The following is a 20006-nucleotide window of genomic DNA, read 5'->3' on the forward strand; positions in this document are numbered from 1 at the left end:
ACCAGCTCAGACATCATGGACTAAGTTTTGAAGCAGCTGAACAGTTCATGCACAATGTGCCTCCCTGATTTCCTAGGCCTTGCTATATATGGATCACTCAAGGCCAAACTTTCCAGTAAAACATCCCAGTTGCCCTTGAAAACGGATATGAAAAGCAGGTGAGAGGGACAAATTTACCCCCTGCTGTTTAGTCCCGTTTTTCTTAATTTTTCCCATTCTTTAGTTTGGGTGTTTTTTTCCTCATCGTTCCCCATCCATGGTCTAACAACTCCACTTACCCACGGATTTTAAGGCTGCGATGTGAAATACAATTTCTCCTGGCTTCGGGTCAGCTAATTCTCTTTGGCTGCCCCTGAAGTGCCGATTATTTTGAGGGAAAATAATAACGGTAGTAGTAACTAACTATAATATTGGTCTGTCCTAGTAGTTTAACCTGCTGCATTACTGTCACAGGGGCTGTGCTCGGTGCGCGGAGCAGCGCAGGGAGCGCATCCCCCGGGATCCCGCGCGGGGCTCTGCCCCGAGTGCGCAGCTCGCGGGCCGGGCGGGGCCCGGGGGCGGGGCCGGCGCGCGGGCGCGGCCGTGATTGGCTGTCCGCGCGCTGAGTGGCAGGGGCGCCCCCGCGGCCCCGGCGCGGCTCCCGCTGCTGCCGCCGCGCAGTGCCCGCACCCCGGGCAGTGCTCCGCTTGCTCCGCTTGCTCCGCTCCCTCCGCTCCGATCAGCGCCGCTCCGCCGCCATGCGCCACGGGGCCACCCCGCTCCGCCGCCTGCTGCTGTCCCTGCTCATCCTGTCTGCCGCGGGGACAGCCCGACCGGGAGCCTCCTTAACGGTGGGGGAACCGGAGACGGCGGAGGAGCTGATGGAGTACCGCGATCCTTGCAAAGCCGGTAGGGAAGCGGGCTGGCTCCAACTCCGGGAGAAGTTTGGAAGCACGGCGATGGTGGACAGGTGTCCCTGCGGAGCGCTCCGCGGTACGGCGGGGCCGCTCGGCCGGACCATGCCCAGGCTCACCTGGCGGCGGCGGGAGCTCCCCGGTCCGGCCGGAGCTGCCTCGGCATCCCGGTGCCCTCCCAAACCCGGCGGGCACCCGGGGAGCTCCCCCGCTGCTCCCGGCCCGACGGTGCGGGAGGGTTCTGCTTGTCCCCAGCCTGCGCCCCGCTGCCCTCGTTGCCTGGGGCTGCAGCCCCGGTTCGGAGGCTATGCCTGGCTTCTTTCTTTAAATCGCCCCCCACTCCCACATCTCTTCCCTACCCCACCTGTCCTCCTCCCTCCTACTCAAGATCCCCTCTGCAAAGCCAGAGAAATGCGCGGCAGTGCTTTGCACTTTGGGCTTGGTCCCCCCCGCCACCAATTGGCTTTTTCTGCGCATTTTTGCAACCTGTTGGCAGCTGTTCCAACTTGTCCCAAGCTGTGTCCTGCTCGAAGTTGCGGTGCGTGCCCCGGAGCGGCGGGGCTTCCCGCGGCTCCCCGGCGGCAGGGAGCCGGTGCACAGCTCATCCTCCCGTGGCAGCCGGGGTCTCTGGAGCTGCCTGTGTGCAAGTTGCCGCATCCTCTTCAGGAAGCCTCCAGCTGCTTCCTCCATCCCCTTGAAGTTTTTCGTGCCCCTCTTAGAGTGCACTCCGTTAGTTCTGAGCTCGTTGCAACCCTTTTTATCCGTTTGATTTCTTCAAGAGCTGCCCGCAGTCCTAATGTTGAATTCCCTAAATTTAAAGGGAACATGGACCCAGGTTTTCTCTTTGGAAAACTGGGAGGCACTAGTGATGTGACTGCTAATCCTTTCAGTTCAGGTATTGCGGTCTTGTGAATTGCTCCTCTGCTTGTGAATTGGCCACTGATACCTTGATAGTCATGTTCCATTTACAAATATGTGCAAAGTCCTGTTTTCTTAATATTGTAGGAGAAGGGGAAAAGAAAGGAATTTTTTTGTGTGTGTGGTGTTCTTTGTCTTTTGAGTTAGGGTTTAGCCCCCAAATGCACTCCTAGCTATTCCTGAGTGTCCCTTGGTGATAGCTTCCCTTGTTATCAGCTCTCTCCCGCCTGCTTATGGGGCACTAGCAGCCCTATCTGCACATAGACGAGCTCTGTCAAGGTAATGTCTATCAGAGCCCCTCTGCCCGGTACAGCAAGTTTAACTGGCCTTGTATGTGGGCTGAGTGTGGAAGGTTTTCTTCCAAAATTCAGCTCAGTCCTCTCACTCCTTTTGTGCAAAACATCCCCTTGATTTGCAAGTCATCTGTCATTTGATAGGTGGTTTGGGGGGAGGTTAATTATTTTTAATGAATGTGGGATTCAGCTCACCCAAACACGCTTTACTGTATTTGTGTCTGCTTCTAAATGGTAATTGATTTCTCTCTTTCCAGTGAGACTAGTTGTTAATGACACAGCTATGCTTTAGACTTAGCTACAAGTACAGTGCTTTGGCCTTCTCATCTGAAAATGTTTGCTTGCTTTCTCCTCAAAGTTATACCATCATCTCCAGTGTGCCTCACTTGCGCTTGTGACTCTTGGGTGTTGCTGTCAGGTCAAGTATGTGGAGGATGAGGAATGCTCCTTTAAGAACCACACAGAGAACCTTTACTTTATTTGACTTCCTTACATCTGACAAGGAACCCATGGCAGAAAAGGGAAAAAAGTTATTTTTCCCAACCTTCCATTTACCTGCCTTTGCTGCAGGAGCTTTTTTTTTTCTGTAGCACCCCATCTCCCAAACTCTCTTCCTCTTGCTTCTGCATGAACACAGAAAATACCCTGGACTGCCAACAACAGCCTTCCTTCACTGTACATCTACACCTCCTCTCATAGTGGGCAGAAAACCTTTGTGTGTTATTCCTGTTAATTCAATTCATGCATGATCAATCACAGAAATGATCTTTATTTTCTGACTTCTCAGTGTTTGCCTCTTATGCTTTTAGAATGTCTTCTTTCTGATAGAAAGGGAGAAGTGAACAAGACCTGTGGAGATCACACAGGTGATTTCTTTTCTGGAACTCAGGACCAGGCTGGTGTTTCTGACTGTGCTGGCACACAGCTGTCTGTGGTGGGGGCTGATAGGCAGCCTAGCTCAGCATTGCCTTGGCTTCCTGAGGCTCCAGTACTGTATTTTGAGTCTGCCTTTCTCACCCAGTCTATGAGCCTTCTGCTTTGCTGCAGCCTCTTGCACAGGTGAGCACCGTTAGCAGCTTTCTCAAGTTTCAGTCTTCTTTTCTGCAGAAGAAAGAGACTCTGGTTCTTTCAGTCTGTCCTGACTGGCTGTGCTTCCAGACTCTCTGATCCAGTTTCTCTCCATGGGCTGTATAAACCTGAAGTGCAGAGCACTTAAGGAATAGGACACTCCTTACATGCCATGTATCTACATCTGTGCACTGAATGGTTCCAGTTTTTAAAGTTAGCCCCAAGACAAACCAAACAAGACTTGTACCACACGGATCTGTGTTAAACTCTGCCTCGCGTTCACAGCCTTTTTCCTCTTCCAGTTCTAGACCATCAGTGGAGCTAAGCAGGTGTTCACTCCTGTAAATGCCATCTCAAAGGATTAGTTCAGCTAAGATTAATAAGTGAAAAAATCTGTTTCTGCAAGTGAGATGAGGTGAAGACACCATTAGTGGAATTGTGCCTCCAAGAGGGCTTGTCAGGGCTGTTGTCTAATGTCTGTTTGGGAAGTCTATTGCACTCTGTTCCTGATGAGCTATAGCAGTGACAAGTTGTCTTAACTTTCTTGGGCCGGAGTTCCTTCACTTGTGGGACAATGTCAGTACCTGTCAAGAAGCATGACTGGAGAGAAGGTAGTGGTTGCAGATCTACTGGGAAAAGCTCAGGTGCCCAGTGTGTTTTGGGAGGGAGAGTTTTTTATGGTCTGTGGCACTGTGAGTCTTGTGGTGTTGTTTCCATCACTGCTGTAGGCACAGGCTCCTGTGCATGGTCTTGTGACTGCAGATTGTGTGCTGGCTCTTAGCCCACTGCAAAGACAAAATGCTTACATGATTTCCAAACTGTTAAAACTATAGTGCTTTACATTTTTATATTTTTTCCTGCGGGTGAATGGCTCTGACCCAGAGGCTGTGATGGATTTAGAACTGGCAGGTTATGGCATGAAAGCTTGGCAGTTCCTCACCCCTGCAGCTCATGCCCTGAGGTTGAGTGCAGACTGTCGATGGTTGATCTGCTAGACTGTGAGTGAAAAGCCTGGCACATGCTCCTCTCTGTTGCATTAGCAAAGGATGTAATAATCTGCAGAAAGGCAGAAGAGACAGCACAGTGCAGTAACCTCCTAAATCACTACAACCACTGAGCTACTGCTATCAACACATGCGCTGTTACCAGGGCTCAGCTGATGGGCCGTAACTCCACTGTTGCTCAAGCTCTCAACTCCAGCCACCCAGGACTTGCTTTTCCTGATGAGACTGCTTTCCTGCCTTTTTATAGGGCAGAAAGAAAGAGAGAGATTCCTGAATGGCTGATCAAAGGGCAGGTGAGATGGGGTTGGACCGTCAGGTTGAGTTGCCAGGGAAGGTGGCAGTGCTGACTCTGGGGTGGGTTGTGCTGAATGTTGCAGCAGGTCACTGGAGCTTTTCAAAGGGAACGGTACAAAGGTTCTGCTCTATAATAGATGGGAAAATGTCATAAGACTGACATGTGCTTTGGATGGATCTGCTGCTCAGGGGATCCAGTTAAGGACACCCAGGCCAGTGTGCAGGTCGGAGTGAGGCCGTGTGACAGCCAGGCAGCAGGAGAAACTATGGATGTCTTCTAAACAAAACAAGTGTGTCCTTCTGGGGCTCCTCAGGCAAACTGGAACCAAAGGAATTAAATAGGCTGTAATTTCTTCCAGTAATTATTTTGGTGCAAGCTTATACAAACTTTAATTGGAGGTGAAGAGCAGAATCTTTGAGGTTCAAAGTGACCTCTGGGGATGGTATCATCCAGCTTATGTCAACAATGGGAGGTGGGAGGTGTAAATAGAAAGGAGAGTTGGACACTAAATAACTTGTCCTCTGGAGTTTACAGGCTCAATGACCCCTTCCCTCCAGCTCAAACCTGCCATGACGCTCTTTGTCATTTGCTAAATCAGCAGATGAGAAGAAGAAATTGTGGTTTGGTCTCAGCATCTTGGTTCCCGGTCACTTTGGCCCTTAGCATAGTACTTCCTGTCCTTTGTGAGCTGGAGGCGCTGTGTTGCTTTTCAAGGCCTGGCATTTCCCTCAGTAGCTTGTCTTCCAGGGAGGGGTCTGCTGAGGGTGTTCTGTGTTGGTGTCCCATTTCTCTCTGCTCTAGGCAGTTTATTCTGGTGTGATGTGTCCTGACTACAGGCTGACTGAGTCCAGCCACATGTCTGGACTCCCCACATGTCTTGACTCTTAGGCCAAATGCAGTGTTTCTTTGTGCAGGTCTTCATGTTAGGAGAGTGGCAGAGCTTCCTGCCCAACCATATGCTCCTGAGGCACAGGCCAAAAGGGTCTTGGGCTCTCTCTGCCTTTGCATGTCTCAAGAGCCCTTCAGGGATGTTTTTGTTTCTGAGGAAAGCCAGACCAAGGAGGAGTTGCATATAGGTACAAATGAGCTTTGCCAGCAAGCTCATCTTGTTTTCACAAGACTTTGGTTTCTTGATGGCTTTTGGTCTGGGCTGTTGCTTGCAGTGCTCTGAATGGGCAGAGCCTGGTCTGGGGAAGCTGCAACACAGAGCAGAGCTCTGGCAGGAAGATAGCACCTAGAAAGTGAATTAGTCCCTAAGGGTTTTGTGGAGTGCTTAGGATGTGACCTCAGAAAGGGAAGAACTGAGGCAAGAGGTGTGCGGGGTCACCAACTGAGTAGCAATCCCATGTCTCCTCCTTTTTTATCACTAGAAAAGTTATTAGGGAAGCAGTTTTGCAATGATAGTATGTCTTTTCCTGCAAGCCACTGCTCCATCAAGTGTGGATGCTGCTTGCCCAGTCACAGAGTATTTCTGTACATCTGTTCCTGCTCCATCTGCTGGTTTGATCCACCAGCTTCTAAATGCCCCATGCGTTTAGAGGTCTCACAAAGTCCTGTCCTGAGAGATGGAAATTGTGCTTCACTGTCATTCTGTTCCTCACACCTCTTCCTCTGCATAGGCACAGTGCCTTTTGTTCTGGAGATAGCACACCTCATTCGGGCTGTGGTGCAGACGTTTCTGTGGGCAGCTGAGGAATTTGGTATTAGGAACTGAAAGCCTTGAGGGGGTAATCAAACGAGAAGGAGGAGAAAGGATCTGTCAAGGTCATTGGAATATTGCTTGAGTGGGATGCAGATGCTATTTTCCCTGTTGGAAGCACAGATCCATCATGTTAGCAGGGTGACTTGAAAACTCTTTGCAGGCTGTGCTATGGATCCTGCCCACTTACCTCTTGACAAGGGCCTTCCTGCAATCTTGCAAGTGGTCCTGTTTGGTTTGGCAATGTTGTGAGCACTGGCAGAGCATGTGCCAGCCTGCCCTTTGCTTGGGAATCATAGAATGCTGTGGAGAAATCTTGTTGGCATCTTAAGATTTTCTGTAAAGCTTTGAATCCTCTGGTCTGGCATGGAAGGCAGTAGTGGTGCTGTGGTGAATGCACAGGTGCCTGTGGTGTGGGGCCTGAGTTGTAGAAGATGGTAGTGGGAGCCATAGGCTTAGCCAAGGGCAGTTTCCATGGTCAATGGCAGTGCTGGAAGCTGAATCCTGGTCTCCTGACATTAGAAGGCATGTGGCCTTCCAGAAAATAAAGTTTTCTTTCTTTGCCACCAATGCTTACAGGAGTGCTTTCAGAGGAGTGTCTGGGATGTGACTCAGTCTGTGGATTCCTTGGTGCTGAGCTGATACAAACTTTTATAGAGGAAGGAGAAAGGTGTGTTACTGCAATCATTCCCCTTACATTTGTTTCCCAGGTACATTGCAGGAAGGGTTAAATACTCAAGGAGGAAATGGACTGAGTCTTTCTGGGTGGTCTGGGAAAGAATGAGAGACCAGACTGTTCAGTCTTTAATTTACCTGCTTGGGGAGGTGTCGGCAGTTACAGAAGAGAAAACAGGTGGTTGAAAACTACTGGGGTCACTCTTCAGTGATGCAGCTGTTTACCATTGGTGAGGTGTTTTGCAGTGAGGCAGTGCTGTAACAGAAGCTTCCTTCTCAAAAGGAAGGTTTAAGGTGATTCTAGACAAGCACAAGCTAATGGCTGTGGATTAAAGAAATAATAACCACCAACCATTTTACTGTATGTGAGATTCCTAAGTAGAGTAACCACTGGCCTGGGGAGTTTGAGAGCAAAACCTTATGATCACTGTGGCTCAAGATCTGGGTTTGAAGTCCTTCCAGTGCTTAACTGTTGTCTTGCAATCTGACCAAATCACACTTGGTCTTTGACACTGCTTGGGGTGTGTTGGATCTGCTTGTCCTGGGCGAGATGTAACCCTCAGTGCTATACCAACACACTGGGATTTAGCAATGGACAGGACAAAGGATGGGCAAGTTTAGGACAGGAGACTTTTTTGTTTTGTTTCCTTAAAAGCGGCTGGTAGGGTGGGGAAGAGATTCTTGGAGTTGTCATGGATACTTCTCCAGAGCTTTTACTCAACTTTATAGTCTGGGTGCAGTTCACGTGTGTCTGCCCAGGTTGGATGAAGGTTGCTTGTTCTTCAGCTGTTCTGTGGCATAAGAGTAGTAAATCATAGAGTCCCAGACAAAGGCATTTAGAAACTGTACTGTAAGTCTCCCAGGATTCAAAAGTGCACAAGGCTGAGGATTTTGGTTGGAGGCAGTTTCTACTTGTGTAATTACATTATACCTTTGCAGCTGTACTTGGAACTTTTATTCACCTCCTGCCTTATAACCTCCTCTGTAGTGTGCCTGTGACTTGCTGGATGACTAACACAAGAAGCAGCTGCATTTTACTGGTAAGCTACCTCTTTCTTGCTGCTAAAACTGTGCCTGTGGGTGTCTCCCAGGTGAGCAGCTGCTGCCCAATTCTGTGGAAGAGCTGTGTGGCTATGGATAACCACTGCAACATGTTCAAGCTCACAGATTAGTTCTTGCGAATCTGCCTGTGCTGCCTTCTCTAATCTTTTATTTTCCTCCTTTTTTTCCTATGGCCTTGGCTGCAGAGACCTTTGTGATTTCTGCCTACTTCCCTCTGTGTTTCCCACAGATCCATTTCAGATGTTCCCCCATCTCCCTTTTGCTGGAGCCCTCTCCAGCCCCTGCCTGGAGTATTGCTGAGATACTTTTCTGCCTTCTGCCTCAGGCTGTGGAATACCCTATCTCCTCTCCCACCCCAGCAGTAACTCCCAGAGGTCAGTATGTTCTGGTTTTCTCACCCATCAGCAGCCCTGTTGTGAATCTACTTGCTGTGCTGCGTTTGATCAGTGAGTTCTGTGCAACAGGCTGTTTGCTGTAATAGATCTGCTGCTGTGCCCAACTGCCCTTTCCTTTGAGAAACAGGAGAGGAATGGTCAGGCTGGCTCCTGTGGCTCAGAGTCTAGAGCTGTCTGCTGAGGAGGTGGTGCTGGGGCTGGGGGAACACAGACCTGACAGGGCAGTCTGTACAGTGTTTTGGAGATGGTCAGCCTTGGAAGGAAGGAGGCACCTCTAACACCAAACGACTTGCTTTTCTTGCATCATGAATGTTGCAGGTATTAATCTGCATCAAAAGTGCTTTCAACTCACGCTGAAATGTGTTTTCAATACTCAGAAGAGATAGATGATTGAGCAGAAACTGGCTGTTGTTTTCATTCAGCTATTACATCTTCTGGGTTTGTTTTTTTAATTTGTTTTTTGTTTTGTTTTGTTTTGTTTTGTTTTGTTTTTTTCTTCTTTGTTGCAGCTGAGCTCCCAGAATTGCTGAATTCCAAGGGATGCCTGTACTTTGATGTTCAGACCCACTCTAGTACTTCCTGAACAGGAAGGTTCCCTGTCAATAGAAACTGCTTAAACATGCACGGAAGCCCTTGATTAAAGAACTTTCACTGACTGATTACTCTTTCTTGGCCAGTTTGTGTCAGCTCAGCTTGCAATGGAGAGAAATCTCTAACTGTGTGTTGAGAAGGAAGTCCACAAGAAATCCTAGTCACTGGTAAATCTTAGTTTCTCAGCCTCTGGTTTGAGTGGTGCAAATTATCAGAAGATGTGCAGCTGCTGCTGGTCCATGAATCAGCTCAGCTTTAGATCCAAATGAAAATTCACATCCTCTCAAGTTATTTCGTGTTCATGTAAATGTTGGCACTCAAGCAAAAAGCATCTGTTTAACTTCTCCATCTACAAACCCCAAAGCTGTTCACAGAGCAAGCCATACCACAGTGTTAAAAGTCTGTTCACAGACACAGTGAACAAGTGTCCACAGTGTTCAAGTCTGCTGAGTGCTTTATCTCTTCCTGTTGGGAGTTGGTGCTGGAGTACAGTTGAGCCTCTCTGTCTATTAGAAGAAGCGGGCTGGGTGCTGAGAATTACCTTTCTCCAGTTTTCATGTCATAGCTGTGGGTGTTGCCAGTCTTAGGCTCTTCATCAGCGTGACTCTGAACTTAGGTAGCATTGCCTGCAAACAGCATGGCCTAATCAGCAGGGCTTTCATTTGCTCAGAACTTTGCAAAATTGGTTGTTTTGTTTCACATTTTGCATGGTGACTTTCAGGTGAAATATGCTGAGGGTGTTTATTTCAGAAACTTGACTCTGAAGAAGAGAGATGCAATTACAGACTGTGCCCTCCTTCCCACTAACAGTGGCTGTACCTGACAGAAGGGCTTGTCCCTGCTCCAGAGGCAGACATCTGCTGTGGAAGTGGAGGCCTGTCCATGCTGCTGTGTGTTGGCAGGGTGCTTTGTGAGGAAGGTATTGATTCAGTAAGGCACTGGTTTTGCTTTGAAATTCCTCAGATATAAAAATCCTTAAACTCACTAGATTTGCAAAGTCAAAACATGTCTTACAGGAATGCCAGCATTAGATCTGCTTTGGAACTTGTGATATAGTTTCTTGGGCATGAAGACTCAAATGATGTGACATGGAACTCTGACTTGAACAGCTATCCTGTGCAATGAGTCCACCCTAAAACTGCATCAAATATGAGTAAAAAGGTGGATTTCTGACTGTGTTACCCATGTCTCTGTCACAGAAATTGGGTAGTGGGTAGCAAACAAGGCACCTGCTGCAGGAGAAACTTGTGCAGCTTCATGGCAGAGGTGTTTGAGTTGTACTGGAGTCCAGAGGCCCCAGACTGAGAAATATCCATTGGTAAATGATTCTTGCAGGCAGTGGGGAAACCTAATATAGTGACCAAGTTCAGTGGCCTTGAAAAGAAAATGGAAGTCTTGCACCTGTATTTCCTTCACTGAGATCTATTAATTGAGTCTCTTATTGTTAGTAGCTCAAACTAGATGTGAGCAGGGGAGTGATAAAGAAACAAGAGTCTGTGCTTCTTTTATGGGGCCTGTCAGTAGGGCTCCAGTCAGAAGAAACTGCAGTTCAAAGTTGTATGCATCTGGCTTTGGATATGCTGGATACTCCAGAGGTCTAGTTCAGCCTTTTGTGAGCACTAGGTCTTGTACCCTGCCAGATGCTTCTTTCTTGATTTGTCTGCCTGTGCATTCCCAGAAAAGTTAAGGCACAGCTCTTTATATGAAAGTGAGTTTTGAGAAGTTTTGGCCACTGAACCCAGAGCTTTTTGAGTTATTTGCACAGTGTGATTTCTGGTGCAGACTGTTTTTTTGTCGTTCTATTGCACTTACAGTAGAGACACACAGACTATTATTTTGTTTCATCTGTGCTGATGCTGCTGCAGGCAGAGATGCTCTGGCTCTTGGGGCTGACCCTTTTGCGGGGCAGGGTTGGCTTATCAGTCTGGTTTTGCCCTGGAAGAGGAGCCTGTTATTTGCTGTGCTGTTGATGTTGGAAGTGTGTTTTGCTCAGTGAGGCTCTGGGCTGCAGCTGGCCCCTGTATGAAGATGCTGATGTGTTGTGCAGTTGACCATTGCCTGGATTTAATCTCTAACCTTTGATTGTTATTGAAAGCATGTTCTAGGGATTGCATTCCCACCCACACTGCTCCTGTGACCCCTTCCATTTCCTGGGTGTCTAAGTACAGAACAGAAAAGATTCATTAACCTGGCAAGTAACCTCTTTTTATGGGGGAAGTGATTTTCCGTCACGCTCTGTTAGACCCTATTGATTTCTGTTTTTCCCCTCGTTGGCCTCTTCTGCCATATATTCTCCTCTTTGTCATGCTTCAGTAGGAAGGTGATATGTGATATGCTGGGTTGTTTTTTGGGTTTTTTTTTTGCTGTTTCCTGGGCAAAGAGCTGGGATCTTCTAAGGCCATTGCTCAAAGTGCCCAAGTCTCTGCCTTTTCTTGGAAAGATTTGTTGTCAAGGCAAACTGCTCGTTGGTAATAGGATGTTGACATGAGGAGTAAAACCTCCTGGCTGCCCTCTTTTGTTTTGATGTTGAAAAGAGCATTTGCTATCTTTTGCTCTCTTTGCCCATTGTACAATCCCTCATCTCCTGGCAGAGGTGTTACGTGTTTGCCATGGGGTTTGCAGGCATGCATGAAATGGAGGCCCTCAAATCATCACGTGTGCCTGCTCCTTCTGCCTTCCTGGGTTGTGGCAGTGGCTGGATCCCCATGCTTTTGTGGGGAAATGTAAGGAGCTGCCAGGTTTGGGTTTTCCCACTGGTTTGTCATGGAGGTAAATTATGGCAAGTGTGAGGGGAAGAGGCATGTCCTTGGAGCTGAGTGAGAGAGCACGGGTGTGTCGACACTGTTTCAGAAGGAATAGGACCTTCAGTGAAAAATTCCACACAGGGAATGGGGAAGGTGTTTGCTTCTCAACCAGTTCCCCTCTTGTTGAGCATATTTGTGTATTTCTCCCCCTGGACAGCCATCTCTGTGCTAATGCAGCCACTGCAAAGATAAAATATTACAAAGGTAAATGCTGGATACATGCACTCTCAGCAAGATACCTTGGTTTTGAGAAGGCTGTTGCTGTTTACTAATTTATTTGATTTTTAGACAGAGCCTTTCTGTGATTCAAGGGTGATATTTCAGTAGCTGGAAAAATAGTTTTTCTTCCAAAAGTACACTTTCACCTTTTGTATTAATTTCTCAGCTTTCATTGTTTTTGCTAAATTCCTCTTATTTATGTATAAATGATCTATGCTGGTCCTGTGTTAACTATTGCAATTGAAGCATCAAAGGCTTAAAATCTGAGAGAGCAGTGTTTTTTGTCTTAGCCTTTTGTATTGTTACAGGAAGGTCTCTTCTGAAGCAATGGTTGGCCTTAGTACTGTCTGTCCTTGTGCTGATCAGGTTCAGCCTATCAGAATGATGAGCTCTGCCCAAACGGACAGAGGTTGCTGTGGCAAAGTTTATCATCTAGATTGTCCTAAAGGGAGATGCATGAAGAACAGTTCCTATTTATTTACAAATCTTAGGCTGCACTTTCCCTAAAACAGTCAATTGAAGCCCAAGGGGTTGGTGAAGTGGTCTGAGGTCTGTTTGCAGACCGAGCAGATCAATCCACAGTGGTGCAGGGGAGAGAGCTGTGCTCTCAGCAGGACAGGGCCTGGCTCGTTAGGGCCAGGCTGTTCAAAGAATTGCTTTCATGATTCAGTATGTTATGTGGGAGAAGAAGGAAAAGCTAATGGGAAGGTTTTGTAAGGAAAGAGGGTGGATACTTTGGTGAGTTGAAGAGACTAGAAAACTCCTGAAGACCTTACTGGATCATAGTCTATGCTTTTAGTTGTGAGCAGATGTAAGGAAAAAAATGCAAGCACAAATGTCTTAAAAAATGCATTTGATCAAGAATTTAAAGTTGTTTTCCTCTTACTGCTTTCAAGGCCTTGAACTTTGAGTTTCTATGTGATGTTTTTGGTGGGGGTTTTGTTGTTTTTATTTTGGTAGGATTTTTTTTGGTTGTTTTTGGTTGGGGTGTTTTTCGGTTTGGGTTTTGTTTTAAGTTTCTTCATGTCCTTCATTAACCCCAGAGACTCCTGACATACCCTGAAAGGGGGAAGTGTAATCTGTACATATTTATGCAAGTTGGAGTAGGGATGTTGGAAGGTCTCATAGCAAAGCAGGGAAGGCTGGTGGCGTTACCAGCGTTGCCACCAGAACGTGGCACTATCAAAGGAGCAACGGAATGTGGGGCTGGATAAGAGCACTTGGGACTCTAATATAGCAAAAGTTTGCTGTCTGGTGTGAATTCAGGGCTTGATCTTGGCGAACTCTCCCTGCAGGACTGTTTTCAGAATGCTGAAGTGGCCTTTCAGTTAATGTGAACTCTCAAGGGATTGTGTTCAGAGGTGTGCAGGTCTTCCTTCCCATGTAAGGACCTCTGCTCCGTGGTGCTGCTGTGTGATCTTGGCAGCTGCTGCTTCCTTGAGGGCTGGCCTGAGGACGCCATTTTCCTCTGGAGAGAGAAGCTCTGGAATGGGCTGTGTCCTTAAGGTACTAAAGAGGAAGGATGGGGTTACCTTGCAGGTGGTGTCTCTTCTCCCTTCCTTTTGCTGAAGTTGAGGCAGACAGGAGGATGCATCCATCAGAAGTTCTGTGAATCCTGGGGCTCTTGTTACTAATTATCGAAAACTGCAGCAAACCGTGTTACACTGTCACAAGCCGAGGTCCTAGCATTGTGTGCATCCCCTGCCTTGCCCAGAATTTTGCTAACGTGCACGAATACAGAGTCCTGAAATTCAGGTTCATGGTTCCAAAGTTCATGGTCTTGAGAATAAACAAAAAACTATTGTGGTGGCTGAGAGCTGTGTTCCCCGTTAACCCAGAATCATGAATATTTATCATTCTGGATTACAAAAGAACATAGAGACTATATTGTATTTCCTATAACTTTATTTCCATGGCATCTTTTCTTGGTGGGTCACTTTAATGTAAGCTTTGCTTATTTAGTTGCACACTTTAAGCCGATTAACTTTTTACTAATAAAATGTGTGTTGCCTCCCTTTGTCCCAGCTCCTGTTTGTTTGTACCTACACTTCTGTGACAAAGAGTCGCAGAGAACTGCTTTAAGCTCCGGATAAATCCCACTGCTGGAGACTTTGGCCAAGCTGAATGTGTTTGGGTTGATTTCAGCCACGCATTTTCTCTGTCCCCCTCTCGCTGCCTGGAAGTTGGACCCTCAAGGCAAGATCTCCTGAACAGCTTTCCACTTTTCAAACCATTTGTGGTGCTCTGAGGTTGGCAGTTCCTTCTCTGAGCTGGGCCAGAATAAAACTCCACGTGGGGGGAACTGGAGTTTTTCAACCACAAAGACTGATCTGTGGCTCTGCATCTTCAGTAGTTTCCCAGATGGTAACCACAGTATTATTCCCTGCTTACAAAACTCACCCTGTCATTCAGTGGCCAACATACAGCATGTTGTACTGTGACTTCAGTCTAAGAGAAGCATCATTCCAGAGAGATAATTATATCCTGCCATTTTATTAAAGTCCCTCTATAAAAATTATCCTTTTCCACCCAAGGCAATTCAGACTAGAATTTTAAAGTTAGTTAGGAGCTAAAAGGTACGGATAAGCTCTTGGAAAATACTTTCTGAAGGCCTTTTATAAATCTGTTCTTTTATATCTGCAGCTTTGCTAAAGCTAAAATGATCCCTTAGAAATGTGCTGTTAATACTTAAGAATGACTGATCTGCCTCAAAAAAAAACACAGTAACCTGTTTCCATTGGGCCAGCAGTAAATGCCAAAGAAGGTGTAGAAAAGCAGGGTAAAATGGAGCTGTATGTCTAAAAAGTCTCACTGACTGCAGTAGACTCCACAGTCCCCAATCCAAAGATGGCTCATTGTCTTTAGTGATCTTGAATAGCTTTGTCTTCCATCTGCTGTCTTTTTGATCCTGTGTAAGCTTTTAGCATCTGTAGCCTGCTGGGATGGGAAGTGCCACAGCTTGACTGCAGCATCCCTTTGCTGTTTCCTTACTTGTGAGTCAGTGCCTCTGGTGTCTCAGAGATTTCCTTAGTGTTGCCTACCCATTTCCATCCTTTTACACCAAAGCTTCCTACATGTTGTCTCTTGTCTTGGAGAGACTCAGAGGAACTCATCTGTTTTTAATAGCAGAAAATGCTCATCCTTTGCTATTTCAGGAAAATACTTCCTTGAAGAACTCTGAAATCACACTAGGCTTAGCATGTGAAGCCATCACCAGCTAGGGAAATAATAATTCCTCATCCGATGACACCCAGTTCCTGTGTGACAGCTATGCCATGTCCTGCCACAGGGACACCTCTGATGTCAAAGGACACTGTAAACTATAGTTACCCTGCCTAGCCAGTATGTTAGTTGCTTTGTTTGAGGAATGTGGTATGTTGGAAACTGAGTTATGTTTTCTGGACTACCTTAAATACTACTTTTCTAAACATTCTCAGACTTCTAGACCCAGGTAATACCTCTTTTTACCAGTGGATCTGCCTGTCTGCAGTTCTTCAGTGTCTGATGGTGGGGGAGCTCTGTCCTCTCCTGCAGGTACAGGAAGAGTGGGGGAAGGTTTGTTCCCCCCTATACTGCAGGGATGTGCAAAATCTGGAGGGAAGTCCGAAAAGTACAGCTCAAAGACCTCCATGTTAGGCCTTGCTGCTTTATGGGGATTTTTAATCTTGTGCAAGGTGTGTACCATGCAGGGTAGCACTGGCATTTGATGGGTGTCAATGTGGCTGCAGAGGGATGACTGACAGGAGGGGTAGCAGATCTGCTGCTGCTGGGTTATTAAAATAGCAGAATAGCAGGAAAAGCTTTTTAATGGGAGCAGTCCTTCTGGAAAGTGTCTGCCTTTTGCTTTTCGCTGATCCAGAGCAGGCTCTGAGAGGGTGAGGCACATCTCCCTGCTCATCCTTTCTACTAGTGGTGGAAGGGAAAGGGGGTTACTACTCCTCCTCGGGCTCTCCTGCTGAGCTAATCCCCTGTCCATGACATCTTCTGGAGGAGCAGGAGCGATTGAAAACCAGCAGCCACTGGAGCAAAGGCCTGAGCATCAAGTCCTCTTTCTGAACCAGGACAAATGTCCTGCAGTAAACTTTCTGTTTTGGTGCCTTCCTTTTGTTTCCAGTGGGGCTGGTGACTCTGCCTCCTGCTGATGCCCAGGGTTGCTCATGGTAAGGCCTGGCTTAAGACTGTGGGAAAGGAACTAGTTTCTAGTTTGCAGTTGGAATTTTCCTTGACATAGGTCTGCCTGTGGCTGTGAAGTATTTTTAGAAGGACTTCACTGTTTCAGAGCAAGGCTAACACAGGGAGACCTTACTGACTCTTAAATCCTGGCAACTGCCTTAAAACAGCTCTTTCCCCTCTTGCCTTTGCTCCCTGCTTTTGTCAAACTGCAATCTCCCATCGCAAAGACAGGCATGCTCCTGACACAACACTGTTTGCTATCCAGAGGCCATAAACTGCTTGTCAGAGGAAGAAGTTGTCTTCATTCCCTGTGTAAAGACATTTTATTAAGGCTGAGAAATGTCAAAATTGAAGTTTGCTTTTATACCTTCAGTCCAACCCTGCTTATGTGCTGCAGTAGTCACTAATTACGTGATTGTATGACACTGTGTCAGGAACAGATCCAGTGGTGAGATGATGGGGACTGGTGATGACAGGGATCCTTTCTCTTCTCTTGTAGAGCCAGGGAGGTGCATATTGAGGAAAGATGAAAAAATCTCCTTGTTACTATTGTGCTTTTCTGGGTGCTTTTGACACAGGAGCATATGGGATCACTTGCAAAAATGCCAAGTACTTGCTGCCACAAAGTGTTTATGTTTATGTATTTATATAGTTGAATATTTATAATGTATTCTTGTGAATGTTTGTGAAGGCCTGGGATGTGTATCCCTGATTCCTGTGTTGTTTTTGAGAGAAAGCTGGAAAGGGATGGATGGGCATGCTCAAGTAGCAGTCCATCCACTGCCTAAGGAGGGCTGAGGGCTCTCTGAGCCAGCCATGTCCACTGATGCTGCAGTCATGGCCACTTTAATCTGCCTTAAAGCTGGGCTGCTGCTGAGGAAGACAGTCTTTCCTTCCATCTTCCTCCTTCCAGTATCAGTGAGCTGTGGGAACTCGGCACAAAGAGAGATTGATCTGGTTGAGAACAAACTGTTTTTTACTGAGAACCAGGTGTTGTTTTCCTGTGTTGCTTTCCAGTCATGTGAATGCTTGTGGTAGCACAGGAGGAACCATAGGAACAAGTGGTTGGAAAGGAAGAAGAGGAGTGGAGATAAACCCAGCTGTTTCTGTGAGCGCAAACCAGCAATTCTGGAAGGTTACAGTGAGATGGTATCTCTGTTCATGTGCTTGTATCATCCCAATTGCTTGTCTGGACAGTCATATCTCTGTAGTTAATCTTCCCTGAGAGACCCTTTGGTTTCCATGAAATTGTAGCTTTCATGTGTTGACAATCAAATGTGACTGGAAGGCACCGAGTTAGCAGTTTATGGAGATGTGGAAGGTAGACTGTACTTACATATGCATGAAACAAAAGCCTTCCTGAATATCAGCTTCTGCTGGATGTCTGAGGGAACAGAGCTCAGACTGATTTGTCTTTCTGGCTTTCCCTGGCAGATGAAGGTTTAAGGATGCCTCTTTCAAACTACTGAGCACTATATTTTTGTGCTGGCTCTTCGCATATTCTGTGATGTGCAGAATGCCGTGAAGGGCCTTTGAATGGCAAACAACTTCCACTTGAGATAATCCTGACTTAAGAGCATTTGACTCCAGTCTGGACTTGAATCTACTAGCAATTATATTTTGTATGAATTTCCCCATCTTGCCTTTGGAGATGGCAGTGTGTTGATTTTTCTTCTGTATCCAATTTCCAGGGTACTGATTTCTGTTCATGAGAAGACTTGTATGTTCTCCATTCCATCCCCAAAAGCAAAGAAGACTGTGATGTAGAGCCTCAATATGTTCCTAGTGCTTTCTGAGGGCAGCTTCCTATTACTGTAGCCTCACACTTGCATGTGCTACAGGCTTCCTACAGAGTTCAGGGCATGAAATAACTCCTGCACTTTGGACCCATGGGAAGAGGCTGAACTGGAGAGGACCCTGCGCTAATGGTGAAGGAAGCAGAGGTAGCTGCTGTTAGCATTCTGAATCACACCGCATTTTCATTCATTCCAGCTGTTTAACGGGATTACATGAGGAGTGGCTTCTGCCTGCAGACATTTAGTGCCTATGGAAATCTGCAGCTGTCTGAGTCAGTTATGTGCAAATCTAATGTCTCCCCTTTATGCACAGGAATTTATGATTGATGGAAACCATGTGAATCAATTGCATGAGTAATTTTTCATGTGCTTCACCCGATGTCAGATTTGAGGGAGATTTTCAGTTAACTGTGTCTGGTCCCCGACAACTTCCCCAAAGAGGGAGGAGATGCTGCAGGATGGCCACTAGGTGTAAGAGTAGGATAGCTTTGGTGAGCATGGATCCCCTTTCCTTGGGTAGTGGCTGACAGCCCTGTGTGCAAAACAGCGTGGAGCTGGATGCTCTCATCTTTCACTTGGTCTGACTGCACTTTCTGTAGTATGACTGTCTTGTGAAGTGGCAGGGAATAGAAATCCTTCGGCCTCCAGAGAGGGAAGGGAACCCTGGCATCCTGGTGCTGGGCAGCAGCAGATGGTCTGTCTAATGGTAGATTACTGGGTTGGGTGCTGGGACATCCAGCTTTATCCTGGATTCTGTGACCAAAAGAAAATTGCTTCACTTCTTCAGGACAGGCTGAGAACCATTATCTTTGGATGGCTCATGGGGACACCTGTTTGCTGTCTACTCCAGCAAGCTCTGTCTGACGAGACAAGGTGGGTTTTACTGTGCAAAGCTGGTTCTAGTAGGCACAAGTGTTGCACTGCACTTCCCTGAGGTGCAAGTACAAGGTACCATTATTGACAAGGAAAATAGTGGCATCCATGTACTTTCCTCTTTGAATTTTAAATCCTTCTCATACCCTTCCCTGCATTTCCAAATAGAGATATTTATTGTCTGCTTCCCTGACTAGATCTACCTCTTGGGGCAAAGGCCTTACTGACAGTACTTCCATGTACAGATCATTAGTTTGGACGCAGTCTAGCTGTAGTATGGCAAGTGACCTGTTGCCAGGCTGGAACTGAGCAGGAAGCCACTGTGGGTACATTAAAAGTGAGATGTTAACTTCGGATGGCACAGTAAAATGTGTAAACTTGAAATTATAGCTTAGATGGAGCCACAGAGCTTCATTTATGCTTTGAGGAGTGTCTCGGTTTGAGGGGAAAAACCAAAATGTTTTACCCACAAGCAGGGGAGGGGCCTCCTCCACAATAATCACACCACTCTTTATCAAATTTAAGAAAAGGAATTTTAATACAAGAAGGATAACTGCTATATATATATATATATATATGTAAACAGACTAGTGCAACCCACTTCCCCAACACCATAAGAGAGAAAAAAAACAACAACAAAACCCAGCAGGTTTTCCTCCGGGAGAAAAGGTTATACTTAAGTGTCCTTGTCACAACCCGGCTGGCTGCAGGGTGAGTTTCAGTCCCTCTCCAGCGAAACAGACGAGCAGTGGGCTTTCAGATGGACTCAGTCTCTTCCCCCTGTGTTCCCCGTCCAAGAAGCAGAAAAGTACGAGCAACCAGCAGCAAATCCAAGGCAGGCAGCAGCACAGCAGGAAAACAGTAATCCGAAGTAGGCAGCGGCAAGACAGCCAGGGAAAACCCCAGCAGTAACCAGCAGGGCAGCCTGCCTCCTTGGAGCCCCCACTCCCCCGTTCCGCCGAGCCAAGACTGAGGAGAATATCCAAAAAAAAACCAAAAGAGACAAACCTGCCCCCACCCCAGCGATCACAGTTAACTTCTTCTTTTGTTAACCGCTGGCCTGGGCAGTTAAGTGGCAGGGGAGAGAATTTACATAATAATCCCAAACTACAACATTATCCACCCCTAAATTCTCTTCCATGCCGATACTCTACATTAAACTTAAATTTTCTTTCAAATAATTAAGTGTTTACAAATACAGTAATATGAGTCGTTTACCCAGAGATAAGTTCCCCTTGAGGTACACAT

The 20006-nt window shown here is 46.7% G+C and overlaps 1 protein-coding gene across 3 annotated transcripts in view; it reads left to right on the plus strand.

Annotated features, from left to right (window-relative positions):
* The first annotated feature begins 689 nt into the window (after nucleotides 1-689).
* TLL2 (tolloid like 2) overlaps nucleotides 690-20006 on the plus strand; it is a 95819-nt gene continuing 76502 nt past the window's right edge. For all 3 annotated transcript variants that reach the window (XM_071563967.1, XM_071563968.1, XM_071563969.1), the window contains exon 1: nucleotides 690-888. In XM_071563967.1, coding sequence (XP_071420068.1) covers nucleotides 738-888 — 151 coding nt within the window. In that variant the 5' untranslated portion in view covers nucleotides 690-737. The remainder of the gene's footprint in view (nucleotides 889-20006) is intronic.

Source organism: Pithys albifrons, chromosome 9 (genome assembly GCF_047495875.1).
Source record: "Pithys albifrons albifrons isolate INPA30051 chromosome 9, PitAlb_v1, whole genome shotgun sequence".
In the NCBI taxonomy this organism is placed as follows: domain Eukaryota; kingdom Metazoa; phylum Chordata; class Aves; order Passeriformes; family Thamnophilidae; genus Pithys; species Pithys albifrons.